This window comes from Balaenoptera borealis (assembly GCF_965194805.1).
Source record: "Balaenoptera borealis genome assembly, chromosome: 3".
Taxonomy (NCBI): domain Eukaryota; kingdom Metazoa; phylum Chordata; class Mammalia; order Artiodactyla; family Balaenopteridae; genus Balaenoptera; species Balaenoptera borealis.
Window position 1 is genome coordinate 115,957,811 of NC_138866.1, and position 23,006 is coordinate 115,980,816.

The 23,006-nt window shown below is 34.7% G+C and overlaps 1 protein-coding gene across 5 annotated transcripts in view; it reads left to right on the forward strand.

Moving 5' to 3' along the window:
- The window catches only part of PIAS1 (protein inhibitor of activated STAT 1), a 222,524-nt gene that overhangs the window by 178,562 nt on the left and 20,956 nt on the right, over positions 1-23,006 (forward strand). For all 5 annotated transcript variants that reach the window (XM_082383315.1, XM_082383314.1, XM_082383317.1 and 2 more), the window contains exons 5-8: positions 2,855-2,945; positions 3,590-3,724; positions 10,761-10,866; positions 21,226-21,299. In XM_082383315.1, the coding sequence (XP_082239441.1) occupies positions 2,855-2,945; positions 3,590-3,724; positions 10,761-10,866; positions 21,226-21,299 (406 nt within the window). The remainder of the gene's footprint in view (positions 1-2,854; positions 2,946-3,589; positions 3,725-10,760; positions 10,867-21,225; positions 21,300-23,006) is intronic.

The following is a 23,006-nucleotide window of genomic DNA, read 5'->3' on the forward strand; positions in this document are numbered from 1 at the left end:
TAATTTGTTTTGTCCTGTATTTTTAAACCATTAATTTAAATACTCTCTAATTTAGATTCCATGTAAGACATCTCTTGATAGATTTGTAAAGACGAAATTTTACAATTTGGAAAACGAAAATTTTCCAACATGCTACTGCCCATATTCAGTTTCTTTTCTTAGCCCATTTCTTCTAAGAATATCTAAGACATCTTTTATGTTAATATGTCTCTCTCTTGTTGCTTACATAAACCATCTTATGCTGTTCTTTTTACTCAGTGACTATCCTTGTGTAAACCTAAGTGTCCCACAATGTTCTTTTTGCAATAGGGATAGAAGAGGAAATTCAAGACAGTTGTTTTCCTCAACAAGCTGTTTTCCCTATAAAGTGGGAAGGATAAGTCAAACAGATAGCCCAGTCTCAATAATCAGATACTAAGTTGTATGTACAGATTATAAATACACTAGGAGATCAGAAAAGAGATGAAAGTACCAGCTCAGTGCTTCATGGAATAATGTGAAAAACTCTGATCTAGGTTCAAAAATAGTGTGATGAAAACTGAGAAAGCAGAGGAGAGGTTGAGTTCTTGGTTTTGGAAGGCACTGACAAAGGTGTTTCTGTGTAAAAGGTACTTTTTCCTCTGTCAGGGGCAGACTATGATAATGACTGAATAAATTAAAGGACTAAAATATGGTGCCTTCATAATTAATTATATATTGCTGTAACATTTTTTACTTCCCTGCCTCAATAGTTTACATTTTGTTCATACTGATATGTGACTTTGTCCTTTAAAACAGTGGTTTTCAGACTGTTGCTTGGAGCCACTGTTTGGGGGCTACCCTTTGGCTACCATTCCACCTTCTCTCCCCCAACCCCCCCAATTCCCCCACCTGACACACACATATACACACACTCTGAACCAAAGTAATGTGGCTTTGATCTGTTCTACATGTTTGACTTCTGGGTTAGTTTTCATTTGAGGAGAGTATCCTAAGACTAAAATAAAGTTTGAAAACCATAGCTCTAAAGCAAAATATCTAGTTACTGTCCTTAGTATTAACGTACGCATGCATTGTTTAAAGCAGTAAAGAGGTATGGTTCACATTCCAAAGGAAGGTTTTCTTTCTAAGATCAATTCAGAGATTCTAAGGGAATCTTGACGGTTAAAAATGGCTTAGCCATCAAATTTATCTCCAGAATTTGATGAATAAAGAACCATTTTGTATTATATTTGGTAATTGTTAGGTGGTTCTTTGTATTTTACTAAATTGTTTTCATCCCCACCCTCCTCACCCACTACAGCAATCCCAGTGTTATTAAGTTGGGAGCGTATACCTTCCACTATCCTAATTGTAAGTCTTTATCTAAAACATGAAAACAATTTGGTCAGAATTAGGATCAATATTTTCTCTATTAGATTCCTAATCTGTTTTCATTTATCTGTTTCCCCTCCCCACCCCCATGAACTCCTATATAGAAACTTTCTGCTCTTGTTCCCCATTTTTAAAATCTTTTTTTCTCTTTGGTTTGTAAGGGTGATTTAGATTTTCACTTTTTACTTAATTGAATAGGAGTCAACTTGTCATATAAATTATTGCTTTTCTGTAGCTTCAGGCAGCCAGGTTCACGTTTCTAATTTATCTCTGCATTGGAGTAATTGATTTAAAACTTTATGGCATCCTCTTACTGTTGCAAAGTAAAGAACTCGCCTGTAATAGAAGCTTCTGCTGGGGTTAGAGATGATCTTTTGGGCTTTGACATCTGTTTGCTAAGTATATTTTGAGAAAATCTTTGTAGATTAGTAATTCTCAAGCTTTATATGGATCTCTAACCCCTTTGAGAATCTAATGGAAGCTATAGATTGTCCCTGCTTAAAGATGACCATATATTTATATGTACCCGTAAAATTTTACATAGAAAATTGTCCCATTTTGTGAACACTCCCTCACACAGATTGCATGGCCGGCAGATCAAGATGTTGAGAGAAGATGTTTGTGCGTGATGAATATTTCACAGAATTCAGAGATAGCGTTCTTCTTAACATGTAACTCAAAGGTGCTGTGAACATTCTGTAAAGTGGAATGAGCCTCAGCTCTATATTGGGAATAAGGAAGTATAATAATCAAGAATAGTTGTCTTAAATAGCAAATTAATAATTTATTTCTTGATCTATGTAAGAATGGAGTGAGAATGAACAAATTATGTAGTTGTCGTTGGTTTTCCCAAAAGATAACGCGTTTAATTTAGAAATAAATGTTTTCATGAGTTTCTAAAATAGTATTCTAAACACATGTGGGTATAATACAATTAATGTTATTATTCAGCATCTTCAGTTTTCAGGGAATAATGGAGTACCTGGGCTTAGTGGACAGAACTTGATCCCAGGGATGGACTTCTAGCATTTTCAGTATAGTCTGCTGAGAACAGACAAAAAAATGTTTCACAGACAAATAAATTTGGGAACTACTATATATTTATATTTCCCTCTTAAAAAGTTACAGTTATTGTTAGCCTAGCTCTGAGAAGTTCTATATGGAGGAAACTTAATTTAATTTTTTGATTCAAAATTTCTTAAATTTATTCAACCACAGAGCACTTCCCCACCTCCTCCCCCCAAAAACATGCTTGAACAAATGACTGGAAATATTATGAAGACAACTACAGGTTGGTAGTTGTGACCACTGAAACTCTACATTGACAGAATTATTTATTTTGAACCTATTTCAATACATTTATTCATGTATTTATTCAGGTTTAGTAGTTTTTTGCTGTTGTTATTAAGTTTGACCATCTTTTAGATTAGCTATGGAACAAAAATATTAATGTGGTGTCATCCTTTAATAAAGGTAATTAAACTTGTCATTTATTGTTTAGGTTTTGTTTATCAGAAACCAGTTGTCCACAAGAAGATCACTTCCCACCCAATCTTTGTGTGAAAGTGAATACGAAACCTTGCAGCCTTCCAGTAAGTCCCAAAAGCTATTTTTTAAAAAGTGCATTGCCAGCATAGCTAGCAAATAAGTCATCACAGCTGTTGTTAATCATATTTTTTCATTAAGAAAACATCTTTATTTTGGATATATATTCATGTGACTGAGTGAAACACTTGCACCAACTATGTACAATTAACAGCTGTGACATTAGCTATGGAGACATAGTCTAGGAGTTGGGTGTGGTAGCTTTCGTGTTTTACTGAATTTTGGGAAGACGAGATTGTTTCAACAAAACCTCAGATGTATTCGTGTAAGTCTGGAAGCTTGTGGTACAATAGAGATTTGAAGAATGCTGTGCCTTTGAGGAGTGGGGCTGTTATTGTTCACCTTTAAAATAGTCCTTATATACTTATCCAAGCTCTTTATGAATTCAACCTGATTGTTAAAGTTTAGAGATTTTTAAGTTCTGCCACCAGTATTTTTCTCAGGCTTACTATGAGACTGTATGGTTGTTTAGAGAAACATACAGGAAACTCTTACAAATGTTTGCTTCTCTACTTTTAAATGAAAATTCTCATATTTTCTCATATGTAGTTTGTAGGGTTTTTTTTTAAGGAATGGAAGTTGAAATGATTGTGGAAGTAATAAGTAGAAATAAATTATATTTCATCCTTAGGGTTATCTTCCACCTACTAAAAATGGTGTGGAACCAAAGCGACCCAGCCGACCAATTAATATCACCTCACTTGTCCGATTGTCCACAACTGTACCAAACACCATTGTTGTTTCATGGACTGCAGAAATTGGAAGAGTAAGTAAATTTTTGTTTCTACCAAATAAGGAATAAGGAATAAGTATAAGGAATGGTTAATCTCCATGGCTACCTGAGCTTGTATGTAAATAAAATGAGTTGCAAAAGGATTTATTTTTGTCTCAATGAATTTTCAACATGTTCCCATTTAAAAAATGTTTTAAACAGTGTTTTATAACCTGATAACTTTCACTGAGTAGTTTTCATAAACATCTTCCTATGTCATTTCATGTTCATCTGCATGATTTTAAATGGCTACATCATATTCCAATATGATGTTCCCTGCTGTTGAACATTTATTTGGTTGATTCATTACTATTTCAAAGAACATTTTGAAGACCATCCTAGTAGCTCTAACTTTGCATACATACATGGTAATTTCCTTAGAGTAAATTCCCAGAAGTGGAATTGCTGAGTCAAAGAGCATCAGAATTTAAAGAAATTTTGTGTACATTGGCAGATTACCTTACCAAAAGATGTTGTACAAATTTATTCTCTAACTTTGTGTTTATTCACGTGCCTGTCGACGGATAACATTGAGTTTTATTTTCTTTAAGATCTCTACTAATTTTAATAGGTAAATAGTGGTACCACATTGTTTTAATTAGTACTCCTCTTATTGAGGTTGGACATATTTTATGTTTGTGATTATTCACATTTAAAAATCATATCAATATCTATTTCTCTATTGCTGTTTTTATTGTTTCTGAGTTCTTTATATATTGATTTAACCCTCTTTTACATGTGGCAAATGTTTGTTTCTAGTTTATTGCCCTTTATTTTTATTTAATGTGTAGAAGATTTAAATTATTACGGAGCCAAATCTTAACCAGTTTTGTTTTTCTTTTTTTTAATTTATTTTTTATTGAGTATAGTTGAATTACAGTGTTGTGTTAATTACTGCGGTACATAAAAGTGACTCAGTTATATACATATATATATATATATATATACACACACACATACATATATACATATATATACACACACATTCTTTTTCATATTCTTTTCCATTATGGTTTATCACAGGATATTGAATATAGTTCCCTGTACGATACAGTAGGACCTTGTTCTTTATTCATCCTATATATACCACTTTGCATTTGCTAATTCCAAACTCCCACTCCTACCCTCTTCCATTGCCCTCCCCCTTGGCAACCACCAGTCTATTCTCTACGTACCTGATTCTGTTTCTGTTTCATAGATAGGTTCATTTGTGTCATATATTAGATTCTACCTATAAGTGATGTCATATGGCATTGGTCTTTCTCTTTCTTACTTCACTTAGTATGATAATCTCTAGTTGCACAGTTTTGTTTCTTTATAGTCTTTCCAGTCAGCCTCCATCAAGTTTAGTCTGTCTGCCCTTCCCAATCTTACATAAATATTTGTTTATATTTTTTTCTTGACTTTTGAGGTTTCTAGTTTTACCTTTAAATATTTAATCCATTGTGAATTTATGTGTAGTGTGAAATAAAAATTTAATTTTTTAAATAGCCAGTTCTAATACCATTAACTAAACAAATGCTAATTCTGAAGTCACCATTATTATATATTTGCTTTTATTTATCCTGTGTGTGTTCTGAACTTTTCTGTATGGTTTCTTAGCCTAGCATTCTTACCTCTTACTATTGCTGAAGCGTTAGTGAGAGAAATAGTATATTAGTCTAGAGTGGTGGCACTGGGGATGGAGATAAATAGGTGGATCTGTAGGAATAAGTGATAGATTAGAAATAGGGGCTAAGAGAAAGGGAGAGGTCAAGGATGACTCCTTGGTTTCTGGCTTGAGTGACAAGGTAAATGAAAATATTACTGAGATAGAGGAAACACTGAAAAAGGACTGAATTTAGGTGCGTTTTGTTTTGCTTTGCTTTGCTTTGAAGGAAGGAGTATTGGAGGACTACATGGAGACAATCATGAGTTCAGTTTTGAAGCTTTTGAGTTTGAGATGCCTTTGAGACATGCTGAAGAGGCAGTTGGGCATATAGGCTCAGAGGACAAGTTTGGGCTAGAGAAAAAAATGAGTCATCTGCATATTGGTGGTTACTAGAGCCATAAAAGCAGGCTGACATTGTTTAGGGGAACTGTAACAAGTAAAAAGAAGAGAGTGTTGAACACTTACCATTCTTGAAGAACTGTAACTTTTAATACTGGATAGAAGAGAATGAACCTGCAGAAGACATGGGGAAATAGTACTAGAGATGTGGGGCAGAACCGGGGGTGGGTATGAGAAACCAAGGGAAGAGTTTCAAAAAAGAAGGACAGGGACTTCCCTGGTGGCGCAGTGGTTAAGAATTTACCTGCCAATGCAGGGAACACGGGTTTGAGCCCTGGTCCGGGAAGATCCCACATGCCATGGGGCAACTGGGCCCGTGCGCCACAACTACGGAGCCTGTGCTCTAGAGCCTGTGAGCCACAACTGCTGAGGCCCGTGTGCCTAGAGCCCGTGCCCCACTACAAGAGAAGCCACCGCAATGAGAAGCCCGTGTACCACAATGAAGAGTAGCCCCCACTCAGCTAGAGAAAGCCTGCGTGTAGCAACGAAGACCCAATGCAGCCAAAAATAATAAGTAAATAAAATAAAATTTATTAAAAAAAAAAAAAAGGAGATGGTAAGCAGTATTGAACAGATGTTGAGAAGTCAAGCATGTTGAAATCTAAAAAAATACTTTTTGGATTAGAAACATAAAGTTGACTTTAGCATGAGCTGTTTTGGTGGATGGTGGGAGGAGAAGCCCGATTGTGACCAGGCAGAGGTAAGGCAGTGGAGATAGTGAGTTATAGAAGGGTAGCTTTGGAAATAGATACAGCTGAGCTGGAGGGAAATTTGAGATGAGAGTTATTTGTTTGCTTTAATGAGAGAGTGTTAAACAGGTATAAAGGATGATGGCAGGTATCTTCTTGGGAGGAAGAGATTAAATATACACGAGAAAAATAATAGTGAATTTCATTAAGTAACTCATTGTAGCTAGGAGGGACAACTTCTTTATTTAGTGGAATAAAAGGATTGGATGCATGTATATGATTGGTACTGGAGAGATGGTAAGTTCTGATCTGATGAATTCTCTTAAGTCTGTGAGAGAGGTCTGCTGAGAGTGAGAGAAGAAATCGGGGCCTTGAGGAGAGTGAAAATGTTGAAAAAGTCATTGCATGGAGTAAGGCATACTCCCCTGCATTATTCCCCCTAATCTTTCTGGGAATAAATGAGCTTGCTTTAAAATGTGTATATTAACTTAGAGAGGATTAACTTATTTACAGTATTTAATGTCCTTATTTCAGGAACTGTATGTTTCTCCATTTATTCAAATCCTCTTTCATGTTCCTCAGTAATTTAATAGGTTTCTTCTTAGAAGTTTTCCATATTTTTATTGATTTTTGTGTTGTTTATTATTATTACTGCTCTTGTAAATAGATCTTTTTTCTGTTGTATTTTCTAAAAAATGTACTTATTGTTGATTTATTTAAAAGCTAGTTATTGTTGAATATTTACTTAGTACATAAATTCACTTATTGGTTCTGATAGCTTTTTAGTAGGTTTCTTGGTATTTCCAAATAGGCAGTTTTGAGTCTGAGATGTATCATTATATGAATAATGATAATCCTAATACTTATGCCATAATTTCTTATTCTTGTTCTCTTGTGCTGTCTAGAACCTTCAGAACAATGTTAAGTAATGTGAGTGCTAGTGGACATACTTGACTTGTTCCTTATGTTAATGAGAATACTAGTGTCACAACATTATTATAATGGCTATTAAGTTTTGATAGAACTTAATTATAGCAATAATATAATCCTATGGTCCTCTTTTGTACTGTATATCTTTGAGAGAAATGGACTTTTAATTTTATCAAAATCCTTTTTTGACATCCATCAAGGTTATATATTATATTTTTTCTTTACCTAATCAGTATGTCACTATTAGGTTTTTAAAATCCTTTTAAATGTTTTTTTCTAGTGTACCTTGGGCTCCCTGTTTTTGTCCCCCTTTTTGAAGAGGGTATTGCAGATGTTTTGGGTTTTGTCTGTGTGTGAAAAGTGTATAAACACCAGGGTGTTTACAGTGAACTATGAAAGAAGTCAAACTGGGGGAGAGGAGGGAAATGTAGTTGCTGATATATAGCACTAGAGGAGAGGGGGAAATATTCTTCCATGGGAAGCCTTCCACACCTCAGAAAGAAAACAGTAATCTTCAGTCATTTGAAGGTCTCCCAGGTTAAGATTTGCGTAGACCATGATCTACAAGTTGGAGACCTTCTTTTTGAAATAAAACATTGAAAGAAAATTATTCTTTTCTAAAGCCCAAAAGATAACTGATTAGATTGGTTTTTGATCCTAGTTTTATTCAGCTTGTGAAGATACTCTGAATAGTTCATGTAGGATCTCTTACTGTTTTGGGGATTAATTTCTGTATTATTAGTTGCCATTGAGAAATGTTAGCATTATGTCTTGAAAGGAAATAAATGGAAGAGCTAATGTTATGGTGGTAATCGTCTTACAATATATTATAACTATGCAGTCAACATGTACACCTTAAACTTACACAATATTATATGTCAATTATAGCTCAATTTAAAAAATTGTAATATAAGAGAAAAAGAAGAGCTAGTACAGTGCTTGAAGGAAATAAGTGAACTATGTTGTAACTTCCTATCCTACCTCAGAGTAATCACTGCATCTAGCATTTATTAAACTGTCATTGTTTGTAGAGAAGTTATTTAGATACTGGTGTAAAGGGCACTTAATGAATAGATCATATCTTAATACTGAAGAAAATGTCCTATAAACTTGATAGACAATTTTGAAGACTTTGAAAAAGCATTTGACAAAAACATCAGTGTAATGCAATATATTTCAGTAGTTGGAGTTAAGTAGTACTTTGAAGGGTTAGCAGGAACAATATATCATCTACCTAGGAGAGATATTATACCACTGTGAAGTTTTGGTGGGGGTTGCTGCTGAATCTCTTTCATGTGATATAAAATTTAATTCCATATTATCGGTACAAGTGGTGTTTGTTAATACCTGACCTTCTTTTTCTTCCTTTTTTAAAATTTCTTATCTGGTTACGTGTTTCAACTAGAGTGAACATACCTTTTCACTGAACTTGTAGTTTCTACTTGACCTCTCCTTAAAAATTTATATATATATAAAGCCTTAGGGTGATTACTAGTTCTGAAGATTCAGGCTGTAAGTATATATAATTATTTCACAGTGTTAATTAGCATTTCTCCAGTTTCTATCATACTTGAACCATTAATCAAATAATAAAGGTGAATAAGGATTTTTTTTCTAAAAGGAACTTTTTAGTTTTATATTAGATTGGTATGTTGTATGTCTAAAATTTGGGTAAGTTTTAAGGTTATTTGTTCCTCATTAATAAATTATGGGATTTATTAATGAAAGTAAATTAGCTTTTAAAAAATGTTTAATTTTTATTTTATATTGGAGTATAGTTGATTTACAATGTTAGTTTCAGGTGTACAGCAAAGTGATTCAAGTTATACATGTACATATATCCATTCTTTTTAAGCTTATTTTCCCATTTAGGTTATTACAGAGTATTGAGCAGCGTTCCCTGTGCTATACAGTAGGTCCTTGTTGATTATCTATTTTATATATAGTAGTGTGCATATGTTAATCCCAGACTCCTAATTTATCCCTCCCAAATTAGCTTTTTTGATACTTCATTTTTTTCCTGGAAAATGTGTAGCATGTGAACATGGATAGGTTTCTGAACTCTAAATGAAAATTTGACCTTCCAGAGGGTATTGTACATATATTCTCTTCTTGCCAAAAGAGTGGGATGCATTTTCCAAAGTGCGAAAGTAACTGAAAGTTGGAATGTACATTGGAAGGTTAGGAGGGTCAAAGCAAATGGTATGTGAAATCAAGAACTATAGAGAACTACACTGGCCTTGGCCATTAGTCCATTGTTCTGACATCCCTACACTTTCCTCTTGATTTCTAGTGCCACCTTTGTCACCAAGCAGGTGCATGATCATGAGCAGATTACATATATTTTTTAAAATTTAAAATTAAAAGCATTTTTGTGTGCCTACATTTCATCAATCCTTTACTTAGAAAGATAGTTGCCCTACCTATCTCTTACAGGCCTTCTTTGAGGTTTAAATGAAGTGGAGAGTATATATTAAGAGTGCGTGTAAAACTGTATGTAGCTAATAAATAGAAGATGGCAATAATTATTTTTCCTTTTGCTTCTTTCCAAATCTCTTGACCTTCCTCTTTGATTCCAACACCAAGTGGAAAGTGGACCTTCTCATTTAAATCTCTCTCTTACCCTTCATAAGCCTCAGCCCTCTTTTCTTCCTCTTATCCAGTCATGTACCCTTTACTTTGCCTTGGCTTGTTGATAAACTATTTTCTTTGTCCCCCTTCTCCTAGTACCATCTCTGTGTAGTCCCTCTGCTGGTAATGGATATTCATCTGTTCTTTTGCCAAACCATCAGCTTCTCTTTGAAAATATTTAATATTCCCTCTGCTTGTTGTGATAATAGCCCAAGTAGGGTCTTTTCAAAACTAGTTAAAGGCATAGAGAGAAATTAAATGGTATAAATTAGGATGCCAGTCTAATTTTTTAAATAGCTACTGTTACCTGCTAAATATGTTTTATGATGACTTTGACATCTTACTGGCCTTGGTTTATATTTATTTTTAACAATATTCTTTACATAAGTGCCTAAATTGATTAACTTCAAGCATCGGTAGTCAGGTAATACAGAAGCATGACAGACCTGGCATTATCTCTTGAAAGTTGCAAAATTAGAACAAGTTCTTTTACTTTTCTACACTTCACTTTCCTCATCCATAAAAATAGGATTACCTCAGCAGCTTTTTGGTTAAGATTAAATGAATTACCATTCATGAAAACACCTAAGATAGTGCTTGGCACACAGTAGGTGTTTTAAACAGGTGTTAATTTTCTTTCCCTATCATTGTGGGATTAAAATAGATGTACCTATTTACTTACGTATGTTGTTTGCTTTCTACATCTTTTTTTTTTTTTTTTTTTTTCCAGAACTATTCCATGGCAGTATATCTTGTAAAACAGTTGTCCTCAACAGTTCTTCTTCAGAGGTTACGAGCAAAGGGAATAAGGAATCCGGATCATTCTAGAGCTTTAAGTACGTATGATAACCTTATTTTATTTATGCAGCTGAACTATTTTGGTAAAGGTTAGAATAGTGTTTTCTCAACTCAAGAAATTTTAGGGTTTATTTTTTTAACTAGAGCTTGTCACAGTGGATTAAAACACTGAAAACTTTGTTTTGTGAGCTACAGTAATTCAAGGCTTAAGAATAGTTTTAGGGACTTCCCTGGCAGTCCAGCGGTTAAGACTCTGCGCTTCCACTGCGGGGGGCACGGGTTCGATCCCTCATCAGGGAACTAAGAGGCCACACATTGTGTGGCGGGGCCAAAAAAAAAAAAAAGAGTAGTTTTAATATCTTTGTCATGATGTATATTTTATAATTTATATTTTACTGATCTTAAAATTAACTTTGTAAAGTCAGTACATGAATACAGAAGAATATTTCACCAAAGCTTCATAAAAATAAATAAATGTTCAGGAATTCTAGGAGATGGAAAGGAAATCTTGGCATATATTTTACAAGAATTATTTTATATTTAAGGTTTATCCAGGAAAAATGTCCAAGAACATGTGATGACAACATCCCTGCATTAACAAAGTAAAAAGAGAGTCAGTGGGGTGGTAGATATAATAATGAAGTAGGTTCTGCTTTTAACCAGTTATGTGACCTTGGAAAGTCAGTCTACTCGTAGTCTGAATCTCTTATTCTTCATCTGTAACAAGAAGTTTATACCACATGATATCTAAAGCTCCTTCAAAATCTAGGTTCTTAGGTAGGAATAGCTAGATGGTTCCTTTTGTCCAGTTGAACTTGAGAGGTAGTAAGGTGCACATTGACTCTTCTGGCCTCAGTGTTTGAGGGTTAAGGCCAGAGGTTGGTGGCCTTTCCAAAGAGGTGAACTAAGTTCTTCCTTTATTCTCTTCTTTGTGAGAGATAGATGGCTTGGGGGATGGGGATGGGCACTTGGAGAACAAAGCTTTTACAGATGGGGGTTCGGTAGCTACCCTTTAAGGATTCTTGATGTGAGTTGATTAATGAAACCCACTATCAGATTTGTAGTTAGGAACATTCTGGTAGAAAGAAACTAAGATAGTAAGACCACCTTTCCTTTTGCTTCCCTTTGCGACATAGCTTTTATCTCTTTTTCTAACCTGTTTCTATGCCAGATTAAAAGATCCCATTACCTCTGAATATCAGTATACCCTTAAGAGTTCATTGAAGGATTTTTCTGTATTAAAAGCGTCCTTTTAAAATTGCAAATATTCTGAGTCAAGAGGAGCACACTAGTGGCTAATGCCTCTGTAGGCATTCCTTGATAGACAGTGGAGAGCTAGAGGTCTGGTTTGAGGTCTAGGGGAGTGGAAGCACCTTTTGGCAAGGACAAGGAGATGAGTGGGGGATCCTGAAAGAAGAGGAGGGACAGACACCTGCTTTGAAGGAGCACACAAGAGAAGAATTTTTCTTTTTTCACATTCCATTCTTGGTCATTCTCCTGAGAATCTTCATATTTGCCACATAGTGTTAGAATTTCATTTAGTCAGAAAGTACTATGGAATTGTGTGAGCCTGTGTAGAAAAGGTCATACCAAGAAATAAAGCTGAAAGCTGATGAAGCTGTTATGTTGCATAATAATAATAAGGCAAGCTGTCTTTGCTCAAGCTGTAAACTCTTCTCCGCTTGCAGCCGTGGCACCATCTGGAGGGAGAGTGGGAAGGTGAGCCTAGAGTTTTTTTATTTACTAGAACAAACCACTGTTAGCCACTGTTAAGCAGCAAAAGCTACTTAATTCAAAAGCTGTTTATTTCATCTCTAATACATCCTGGAGGTGGAGAGTAGTTGCAGATTGGGTTGGATTTTTGTGGCACTTTATATCTTATCTTATTGGCTTAGGGAACCAACAAAACTTTAATTTGGATCCTACCAATAAAACATTTGTCATAATTGACTAAAGAACAGATTGTTTGCCTTTATGCTATCTCTAAAGAAATAACTTACCCAACAAATTAATTATGTAATTAAAAGATTGTGTGAAACAACTTGACAGAAGAAAATGTTGGTGGGTTTCTCAGATATTTTTGTAGAATCAAATTACCTACAAATGTGTTCATTGTAAGTCATTCTTAATCTTATCAATGAATTCTACTGGCAAAATTTTATTAGTCAAATCAGACGTTATTCTTGAAATAAAGTCAGAGGTATTTAGACTTTTCACAGAGAAATCCACGCTGATTCGTTTGATTTAGTAGATTTTTGTATTGCGGTTTCCGTCTTTGTGTAGAGTTGTCCCCTCACCACTATCACAAAACAGTCCTTTACTAATTCTTGGTCAAGTTCCTGTCTCCTCTTCTTTTTCCCTTTAGCAATCACTTTAAACCTTGGCCATACTTAAACAATATTCCCCCTCTTTCAACACTGTCAGCGCAAGAAAATTGGTGCTATAAGATGTGACTTCTCTAAATTGCCCATTTCTTCCTTAATGTCACATAACTACTTTTCAACTTATCTTCAGTTGTACCCATCTTTATTTATTCTCTTCAGTCTCAGGAGGAAATGTCCCGTTTCCTGCCCAAAGTTAATTTTTTTATTCATTTATTCTTCTCATTGAAGAAATTGTATTAAGAGTCTACTGTGTTCCAGGCACAGGAGACTGTAGCACTAAACAAAACACATACTGTCTCTGCATCCATCAGAAGTTTGCAGTCCAGTGGGAAAGACAGAATTAAATGATTGTACAGGCCATTAGTGAATTACAGTTGTGACATGTGTCTTAAAGAAGAAAGACGGGGAACTCTGGAGGTAACAGCAGGAGAACATAGTCCTCTCTGGTGCTGTGATGTTTAAGACAAGATTATAAGGATGAGGAGGAGTTAAGCCCCAAGATGGGAGGAGAATATGCCAAGAGACAAGGCCAGTAGAGTTGGAGTGGAGAGAACAAAGGAGGAAAGTGGCCAGAGAGATAGCCATGGGGTGAGTTCATATAGATGATACGAAGACAGATGATAAAAAACCCTTAAAGGATTTTTAAGCAGAGCGGTACGATCAGATATGGGCAATAAAATGTTCACTTAGAAGGCTGAATTGAAGGGGAGCTAGGCTGATGTAGTGAGGCCAGTTAGGAACCTGTTGTGCGGATAAGAGATGATGATGTCTTGAACTAAAGTAATGATGATGGAAATAGAGAGAAGTTGATGGTTTGAGAGGTGTTAAAGGGGAGAAGTGGTGACTACGTGTGGGGAGTGAAGAAAAAGAAGTGAAGGAGGAGTTCTAGGTTCCTTACTTACTAGGCACCAGCTTACATGGTAGTACCATTTACTGAAATGGGAAACAGTGTTGAAAAGATCCGGTTGCAGGCGCAAGATCAGAGTGCACTCTTGGACTTTTGGTATTTGAGATGTCTATGAGACATACAGATGGAGATGCTCAGAAACAGTATTACGAGGCCTCTCTGCTCACTTATCTGCTCTCTGTCCTGTATTTTCAGTTCCTTCCTCCGCTCTATAGGCTCTTTCTGTCAACCTTCACTGTCGAGTCTTTTTCATCCTTTAGAAAATACAAAAGCAAGCTACTCTCTAGATAGAGATCTGTGTTCCTCCTGTTCTCATCCTAGTTTCTTCTAAGAGTCATCTACACTTCCCTTTCTACCTCCTCACTGCAACCCATTGTGAACTTTTAACTCCCATCATTCCACTGAAACTGCTCTTGCAGGTGTCACAAGTGACAATCTGATTACCAGATTTAAAGTTTTATCTTTTCAGTTTATGTCTTAGATATTTTTGCTGCATTTCATACCAACAGCTTTCTCCTTGAAATTCTCATCTCTATTTCTTCTCAATCACTTGCCTTCAATGGATTCTCTTAAGGGTAGTATCCTAAATGTTTGTTTTCCCTGGGTTTTTGTCCTTGTTCTCTACAAGGACATACATACTTTCCCTAGAGATAATCACATTTACTCTTGTGGTTTAAATTAGCACCAACTCCCAAATACATATTTTCATTCCAGACCTTCCCCTGAATTTCAAATGTAGATACACATAGCTAACTGTCTTCACTGAAATATACCACTGGTTCCTCAGATTCAAGTAGTGAAAACTGAACTCACCAAGTTCTATCAGACATAAACCCTAAATATTTCTCAACTCTGTCGAGCTCTCTCTCTCCCTACCATCACTGACCTCATTTAAGCTCTCATATCCTGCCTTTATTTTAAAAACCTATTCTTGAATTATATATTCCTCTCCTTTCTTGGCCCCCCTTTTTATATCTCTCTTCTGGTAGCAATCTAAGTGATTAATACAGATCTAATCTTACCATTTCTTTGCAATCCATGGCTTCCTAACACCAATGGGATAAAAACTCCAACTTTTGTTAGCATGACTTAAACATATAGCTTTCCATGGTGTGGCACCTGCTTATTACTTTCCAGTGTCATCTGTATTCATTCTTCTTCTCATTCTTTTTACTCCAAAAATAATGAATTCTTTTCTTTTCTTCAGTGCTTTGCCCATATTGTTCTCTGTGCCTCACACTTCCCTGTTACCTACTTTGCCTAAATTCTAGTTATCCTTCATGTTTCACTTTTTCCAGGAGGCATCTCAGAACCCCCAGAGTTGATGCATTGACTTTCAGCTAGTTTCCATTACAGCACATTAGAGAAGTATCTTTGCTCTCTACTAGACTATGAGTTCCTTTGGGCAGGAACTTAATCTTATCTTTCTGTGAATTCCTAGTGCTTAGCTCAGGGCCTGGCACATAGTAGATCCTCAGACTTTTGTTAAGTAAACTGATGAAAAGAGATCTTGAGTAAAAGATCACATCTCTGTGCCTCTGTTTTCTTGCTTATAAAATGAAGTATTGGACTTAATATGTTCAATTGTTTCCAGCCTTAAAATTTTAAAAAGGATAGAAATTTTTTTGAAAACCTGGAACAGCACTAATAGAACACTCTGTGGTGATGGAAATGTTCTATATCTGCACTATCCCGTGTGATAGCCACTAGTACTATGTGTCTGTTGAGTACTTGAAATGTGGTAGTGCAACTGAGGAACTGAATTTTAAATTTAATTAAATTTAAATATAGCCACATGTGACTAGTGACTAACTCTCATAGCACATGACAACAGGGATTTTCAAAGATTAATTTTAAGTGTGGCTAGCTGTATTGTAGGTCATATAGTGAAATACTGTTACGGCTGCAGCTCACAGTGACACAAGAAAACCTGAACTCCTGAAAGACTTACCTGGCGTTGGTTGATGCAGCAGGATGAATATTGATGTCTTATTTTTATTTTTCACTTTCTTATGAAATTTAACATAGTGATTCCCCCCCCCCCCACCTTTCTTCTTTTTTTAATTTTGGTTGTGTTTATTCAAGTATAGTTTACAAGCAGTAAAAATTCACCTGTTTAAGTGTACAGTTTGATGAGTTTGACAGGTGTATGCAATCATGAACTAAATGCCACAATCAAAATATGTAACATTCTTCACCCCAGAAAGTTCCCCTGTGACCCTTTGCATTCTGCCTCATCTCCTTCCTCCAGTTCTTATAACCATTGATGTGATTTCTGTCTCAGTGGTTTTTTCTTTTCCAGAACTTGAAATCCCACAGCATGTAGCCTTTTGTTTCTGGCTTCCTTCACATAGTATAATGCTTTTAGGTTCATTCATGTAGTTTGCTCTTCTTTATTATTGAGTAGTGTTCCATTTATCTGTACTGTAATTTGGTTATCCATTTATCGGTTGATGGATGTTTAGATTGCTTCCAGTTTTTCGTTATCATGAATAAAGCTGCTAAAACATTTGCAGTTTGCATATGAATATCAGTTTTGTGGACATACGTTTTCATTTCTCTTGGGTAAATACTCAGGACTAGGATTGCTGGGTCACACGATAAATGTATAGAAAAGAGGTTGGCAGTTTCTTATAAAGTGCATATTCCATTTTTGCATTCCCACCAACAAGATTTGAGATTTAGAGTTTTTTCCCCATTCTCTCTAGCAGTTGATATTGTCAGGCTGCTTTGATTTTAGCTATTCTGGTCACTGTGTAGGTGATATGTCATTGTGGTTTTAATATGAACTTTTCTAATGACTAATGATGTTAAGCATCTTTTCATGTGCTTATTTGCCATCCTTATAGCTTCTTTGATGAAATGTCTATTCAACTTTTCCCTCCATTTCTTTTATAGTTTGTGCTTTTTGCATACTATGAAATCTTTGTCCAGCCCAAGGTCACAAACATTTTACTTCTAGAAGTTTTATTGTTTTATTCTTAGATTTAGGTCTACAATTTATTTTAAATGAATTTTTGTGTATGATGCAAAGTAAGCTTTAGAGGTTCATTTTCTCCCCATACAGATACCCAGTTCCATAACATTTGTCAAAAATACTAATTTTTCCTCCATTTAATTACCTTGACACCTTTGTCAAAAACCAATTGAGGGCTTCCCTGGTGGCGCAGTGGTTGAGGGTCTGCCTGCCAATGCAGGGGACATGGGTTCGAGCCCTGGTCTGGGAAGATCCCACATGCCGCGGAGCAACTAGGCCCGTGAGCCACAATTGCTGAGCCTGCGCGTCTGGAGCTTGTGCTCCGCAACAAGAGAGGCCGCGATAGTGAGAGGCCCGTGCACCGCGATGAGGAGTGGCCCCCACTTGCCGCAACTGGAGAGGGCCCTCGCACAGAAGCAGGGACCCAGCACGGCCATAAATAAATAAATTAATTAAATAAATAAACCCAAAGTTAAAAACGAAAACCAAAACCTGTCATCTTTTAAAAAAAAACAAAAAACCAATTGACCATAGATGTATGAATTTATTTCTGGACTCCATTATCTTCCATTGACCTACTTATCTATCCTTATACCAATAACACAGTCTTCATTACTAAAGCTTGATAGTAATTCTTGAAATCAGGTAGTCCTCCAACTTTATTTTTCTTTTTCGGAATTGTTTTGACTAAATACAGTATATTAAAAGGTAATACATAGGGATCAAATAGAGTTTGTTCCAGGAATATTAGGTTCATACAACATTCAAAAATCTATCAATATAATACACCTTCTCATCTCAGCAAACTAAAAAAGAAAAAATCATGTGATCATTTCCATAGATTCAGAAAAAGCAGTTGGTCAAATTCAATATCCATTCATGATAAAACTCAGCAAAATAGAGAGAAGGGGGCTGCTTCAATGTAATAAAGGGTATTTACAAAAAGCCTTTAGCTAACATCATATTTAATGGTAAAAAACTTCATCCCTAAGACTGAGAATAAGGCAAGAATATCTTTCTTAATGCCTCTATTCAACATTGCTCTTAAGATCCTAGTCAGCACAATAAGGCAAGAAAAAAGAAGCATACAGGTTAGAAATGAACAATAATTATTGTCTTTATTTGAAGATGACTTCATTGTATAGAAAACATCCCAAAAAATCTACAAAAAAGCTACTAAAGCCAATGTGTGAATTTAGCACGGTTGCAGAATACACAGTCAGTTTATAAAAATTGTATTTCTACTAGCTGTAAACAACTGGAAATTGAAATTCAAATAATAAGAATTTAAAAAATATGAAATACTTAGGAATATGTTACACAAAATATATGCACGATTTGTATGCTGAAAAATATAAAACATTGGTGAGAGTAATTAAAATAAGACCTGAATAATGAAGAGATACATCATGTTAATGGATCAGAACACTCAGTATTGTTATTGGAGAAATGTCAGTTCTCTCCAAGTTGATCTGTAGGTTAAATTCAATCAAGATCCTAAAGTATTAAAAAGTATCTTTACAGGAAAGAATTGATTGAGTCTATAATGGCAAAGGTGAAAAGCGAAGCTTTTTTTTTTTTTAATAGAAATTTGATAAGCTAATTCTAAAATAATTTCAGAAAATTCTTTGACCTCTGAGAGAAAATAAACATACAAGTCACATTTTATTTTAAGTTGCGATAACTAATGTTTAGTATAATGTTAGGTTATTTTAAAGCATTTTATTTGTATTAACTCATTTAATCCTTAAAACAATGCCATGAGGTACTGTTATTATTCCCATTTACAAGATGAGGAAACTGAGGCACGGAAAAGTTAAATGACTAAGGCTGAATTACAGGCTAGGCTGGCTTTAGATCCTGTGCTCTGAACCACTACCTCAGGTTACCTTTCCTTTTTCATTTTTTTTTCAAAGTACTAACACTGAACTTTGTTTTGCATAAGGCTGATATTATCTATCATATTGCTTCATTTAACTCGAAGTTTAAATAGATTAAAGTCAGTTACTGTTCCCATTGCTGTGTGCATGGTGGGTGTTAGGGAGTGGTTGGTGAAGACATGCAGAATGGTTAGTAATCACATTAGAATTCTATTTACATGTTTGTTTCGTATGGCAATTGTTTGTCACCTTTAAAAAGATACTGTTCGTTAAATGTATCTTTATAAGAAAGGTTGGAGTAAGATTGGGTCTATAATGGCAAAAGCATACTTCTCATAATTTACATATAATATTAATTAGCATAAATGATATGATAACTATATTTTCCAAACTAAAACTCACGGATTGTGTGCCTTTTTAGATGTGATAGACAGCCTATGAGTTATATAGACTGTAAAATTTTTGAATTTCCAGGCCATAAAATGACTTTTTAGTCTGTCATCAGAATCACATCTGGAGCTTTTTAAAAACTACTTATTAGTGTCCCTCTTCCCCATTTTGGTTCAGTGGGCAGTATAAGTTAGAAAGCTCTATAGGTAGTTCTGATGTGCATCTTAGTTGAGATCCACTAGTTTATGGAGGCAGTTGAATAGAATATCTAAGATTTGGACCATCTCAAAAAATTTCAGACTCTGTGATCATCAAATTTAATAAAGGCAGAATTCTTAATTCTTTTTTTTTGAATGCAGGGATTTTTTTTCAATTTTTTTTTTTTTTTAGTTCTTTTATTTATTTTTAATTTATTTATTTTATTTATTTTTGGCTGTGTTGGGTCTCCGTTGCTGCGCACGGGCTTTCTCTAGTTGCGGCGTGCGGTGGCTTCTCTTGTTGTGGAGCACGGGCTCCAGGCGCATGGGCTTCAGTAGTTGTGGCACACGGGCTCAGTAGTTGTGGCTCGCAGGCTCTAGAGCGCAGGCTCAGTAGTTGTGGCGCACGGGCTTAGTTGCTCTGCGGCATGTGGGATCTTCCCGGACCAGGGCTTGAACCCGTGTCCCCTGCATTGGTAGGCAGATTCTTAACCACTGTGCCACTAGGGAAGCCCAGAATTCTTAGTTCTTATAAATAGTTACCAGTTCAACAGACATCTGGAATTATTCTTCCTTACCCAAGTACTTTTCCCCTTTCCATTTTCTTGTATCTTTCTTTCCTTCCTCCCTCCCTCCCTCTCTCCCTTCCTTCCTGTCACATTCAATTGTGCCTCAGCTCTGAAATTCTGTGATTGACTCCACAACTACTCCACTTGTGCCCCCTTACACATATAGACTTTAAAGTTATTGTGGAACAGCTTCTAAAATTATTGAAATATTACATTTAGGCATTTCCAGTCTCACTTCTGTGCTGAAGTTTAATTAAAGTTCTGAGGTTTTCAGAAGTAACAGATGTCTCAGGTTTTCAGATGAGAAGTATAAAGGTCCTTGTTATGTTAGACTGACTGAGAGTAACAGAACAGCTTTAAAAGTAAAATTACCAGTGCCTCCTCTCTTAAGAACCATAGGAAATTTGAACTGAGAAGATGTAGAGATTATCTAGTGTAGGTTGTTATCTTCCAAGAAGTAAAATTAAGCTCAGAGAGGAGGACTGACTTGCCCAAGGTAGCATAATTAATTAGGTTATGGATAAATAAATATAAAACTCAAATAATCATATGGTAAAAAAATCAATTGAACTTTTTTCTTTTTATAATTTGAAATTAGAATTAATGTGTTTACAATAAATGTTTGCATTATGTGAGCATTGTAAAAACTTATACATGTTAGTTTTATAGTTGTTTTTTATTAGTTTCTTTTAAAATAATATTGTCATAGTTTAAAAGAAAGAAAATCTTTATCCAGTATCTTAGAGTTATAAAAGGAAGATGGTCTGCCATCAGCTGAATATATTAACCTGCTATATAAATTTCCTTTGTGTTAGTGCAATGCAGTTTTTGTTTTGTGGGTGAGAAATAGGAGACTTACAGGAAATGTAATCAGTCTATAGATATACAATTGTTTTCCTTCCTTTGCTTATTGTAGAGATTATGAACCTTATAATTGTTTTTATCTTTTCTTTCAATTGATTGGAAAATAATTGAGCAGATTATTTTTTTGTTCTTTTTTTTTAAGTTCCTCATTCTTTTTCTTATGTTGCATCAGTGATGTATCTTTAATAAACTTCTTCTGTTTGTTTGTTTTCTCTTTGATGAATGTCAGTTAAAGAGAAATTGACTGCGGATCCAGACAGTGAAATAGCTACAACCAGCCTGAGGGTTTCTCTACTATGTCCAGTAAGTGTTAACTAATATTTGCTCTCCAGGAGGCTTAATATACATTTTCTTTGGTTATTAAGTATTTCCAGTCTTTAATAAGTTCTGTTAAATTGAAACATGCCCACCTGTTTGTTAGAGTTTATGAAAAGTAAAAGACATCATGTAGTCTTAGGATTTGAAATCTAAACAAATTTATGTCTATAAAAATTTTCTACTCTTAGTAAGTTATATTTAAATATTGCTTGTGGTTATTAAATGACTTTCTCTCAGACTTAAGTGTAAAATCTCCACATAATGCATTTTATTGTCTTAGTATATTTATTAAAATTTCATTTTTTAAAATAGTATACTTTTGAATAAAAATCTGGCCATGATTAGTCACACATTCAATTTAACCATTTTGCCAACAATGACTATAACAATTAAAAACTATTCTATTTAGCCTGAAAAGTTGAATTGGTTATGCATATAAAAATCAACTAGAAATATTTTTAAACCAGAAAATGAGATCAATTTCAGTCATTTCTACAAAATAAATATAAGGCTCAAGACATACCAAAGGATTAAACTGGTAGTGAAAAAGTTTCCAAAAATGTGTTAAGGTTTATTTCTTAACTAGTTTGATGTCAGGTCCACCAATAGTAGGAATGGTAGTTGAATGATGCTTTCATACAAAAATATGTGAAAAACTGAGAGTAAATTACTTTGATATTTTGATTGCCTTTTGTTCTGTAATTAATCAAATTAATCATATTTAAATTGGGGGAGAAAGTATGGAAAATAAGAGGACTCAGCTCTTTCCTGATTTGCCAGGATTGTTCAGGCAAGCCTGATATTGAAAGCTTTTAATATTGAAATCCTACTAATCTGAGATGAAGTTATTTATTCTTAAACAAAAAATTTAAACAAAAATTAAGTGTTATTTGTCTTATATCTTAGTCTTCTATAATTTATAAAACCTCAAACAATATGAAAAAGTCATTAGCTCATGAATTAGTTTATAATAGAGTACTTTGCATAGCTCTTTTAAAAAAAAACTTTTTTGTTTTATAATTGCTAAGAGAACTCCTGTTCACTATTAAACATCTATAAAGTACAGAAAAAAATACAGTGAAGTTAATAAAAACCACCAAATGTATAATTTTGTATATATCCTTCTATCTTTTTATTCCTTACTATAGCCAGTCATTTTTATAGGGAAAGTATTTTGACTCCAGGCTTTTTATATTATTACTTTAAATTTTTAAATTCTTTCCCAAATATATAATGCAGTCATTGACAGAACTAAAGGGAGAAATAGACAGCAACATAATAATAGTAGTAGACTTCCATACCCCACTTTTGGTTATGGATAGAACAGCCAGACAGACGGTCAATAAGGAAGCAAAGGACTTAAACAACACTGTATGCCAATTGAACCTAACAGATATATACAGAATACTGCACCCAACAAAGCAGAATACACATTCTTCTCAGAACACACAGAACATTCTCCAAGACAGAGCACATGTTAGGCTACAAAACAAGTCTTAATTTAAGATTAAAATCATTATAAAGTATCTTCTCTGATCACAATGTGATGAAACTAGAAATCAGTGACAGGAGGAAAACAGGAAAATCCACAAACATGTGGAAATTAAACAATACATTCTTAAACAACCAATGAGTCAAAGAAGAAATCACAAGGGAATTTAGAAAATATCTGAAGACAAATGAAAATAAAAA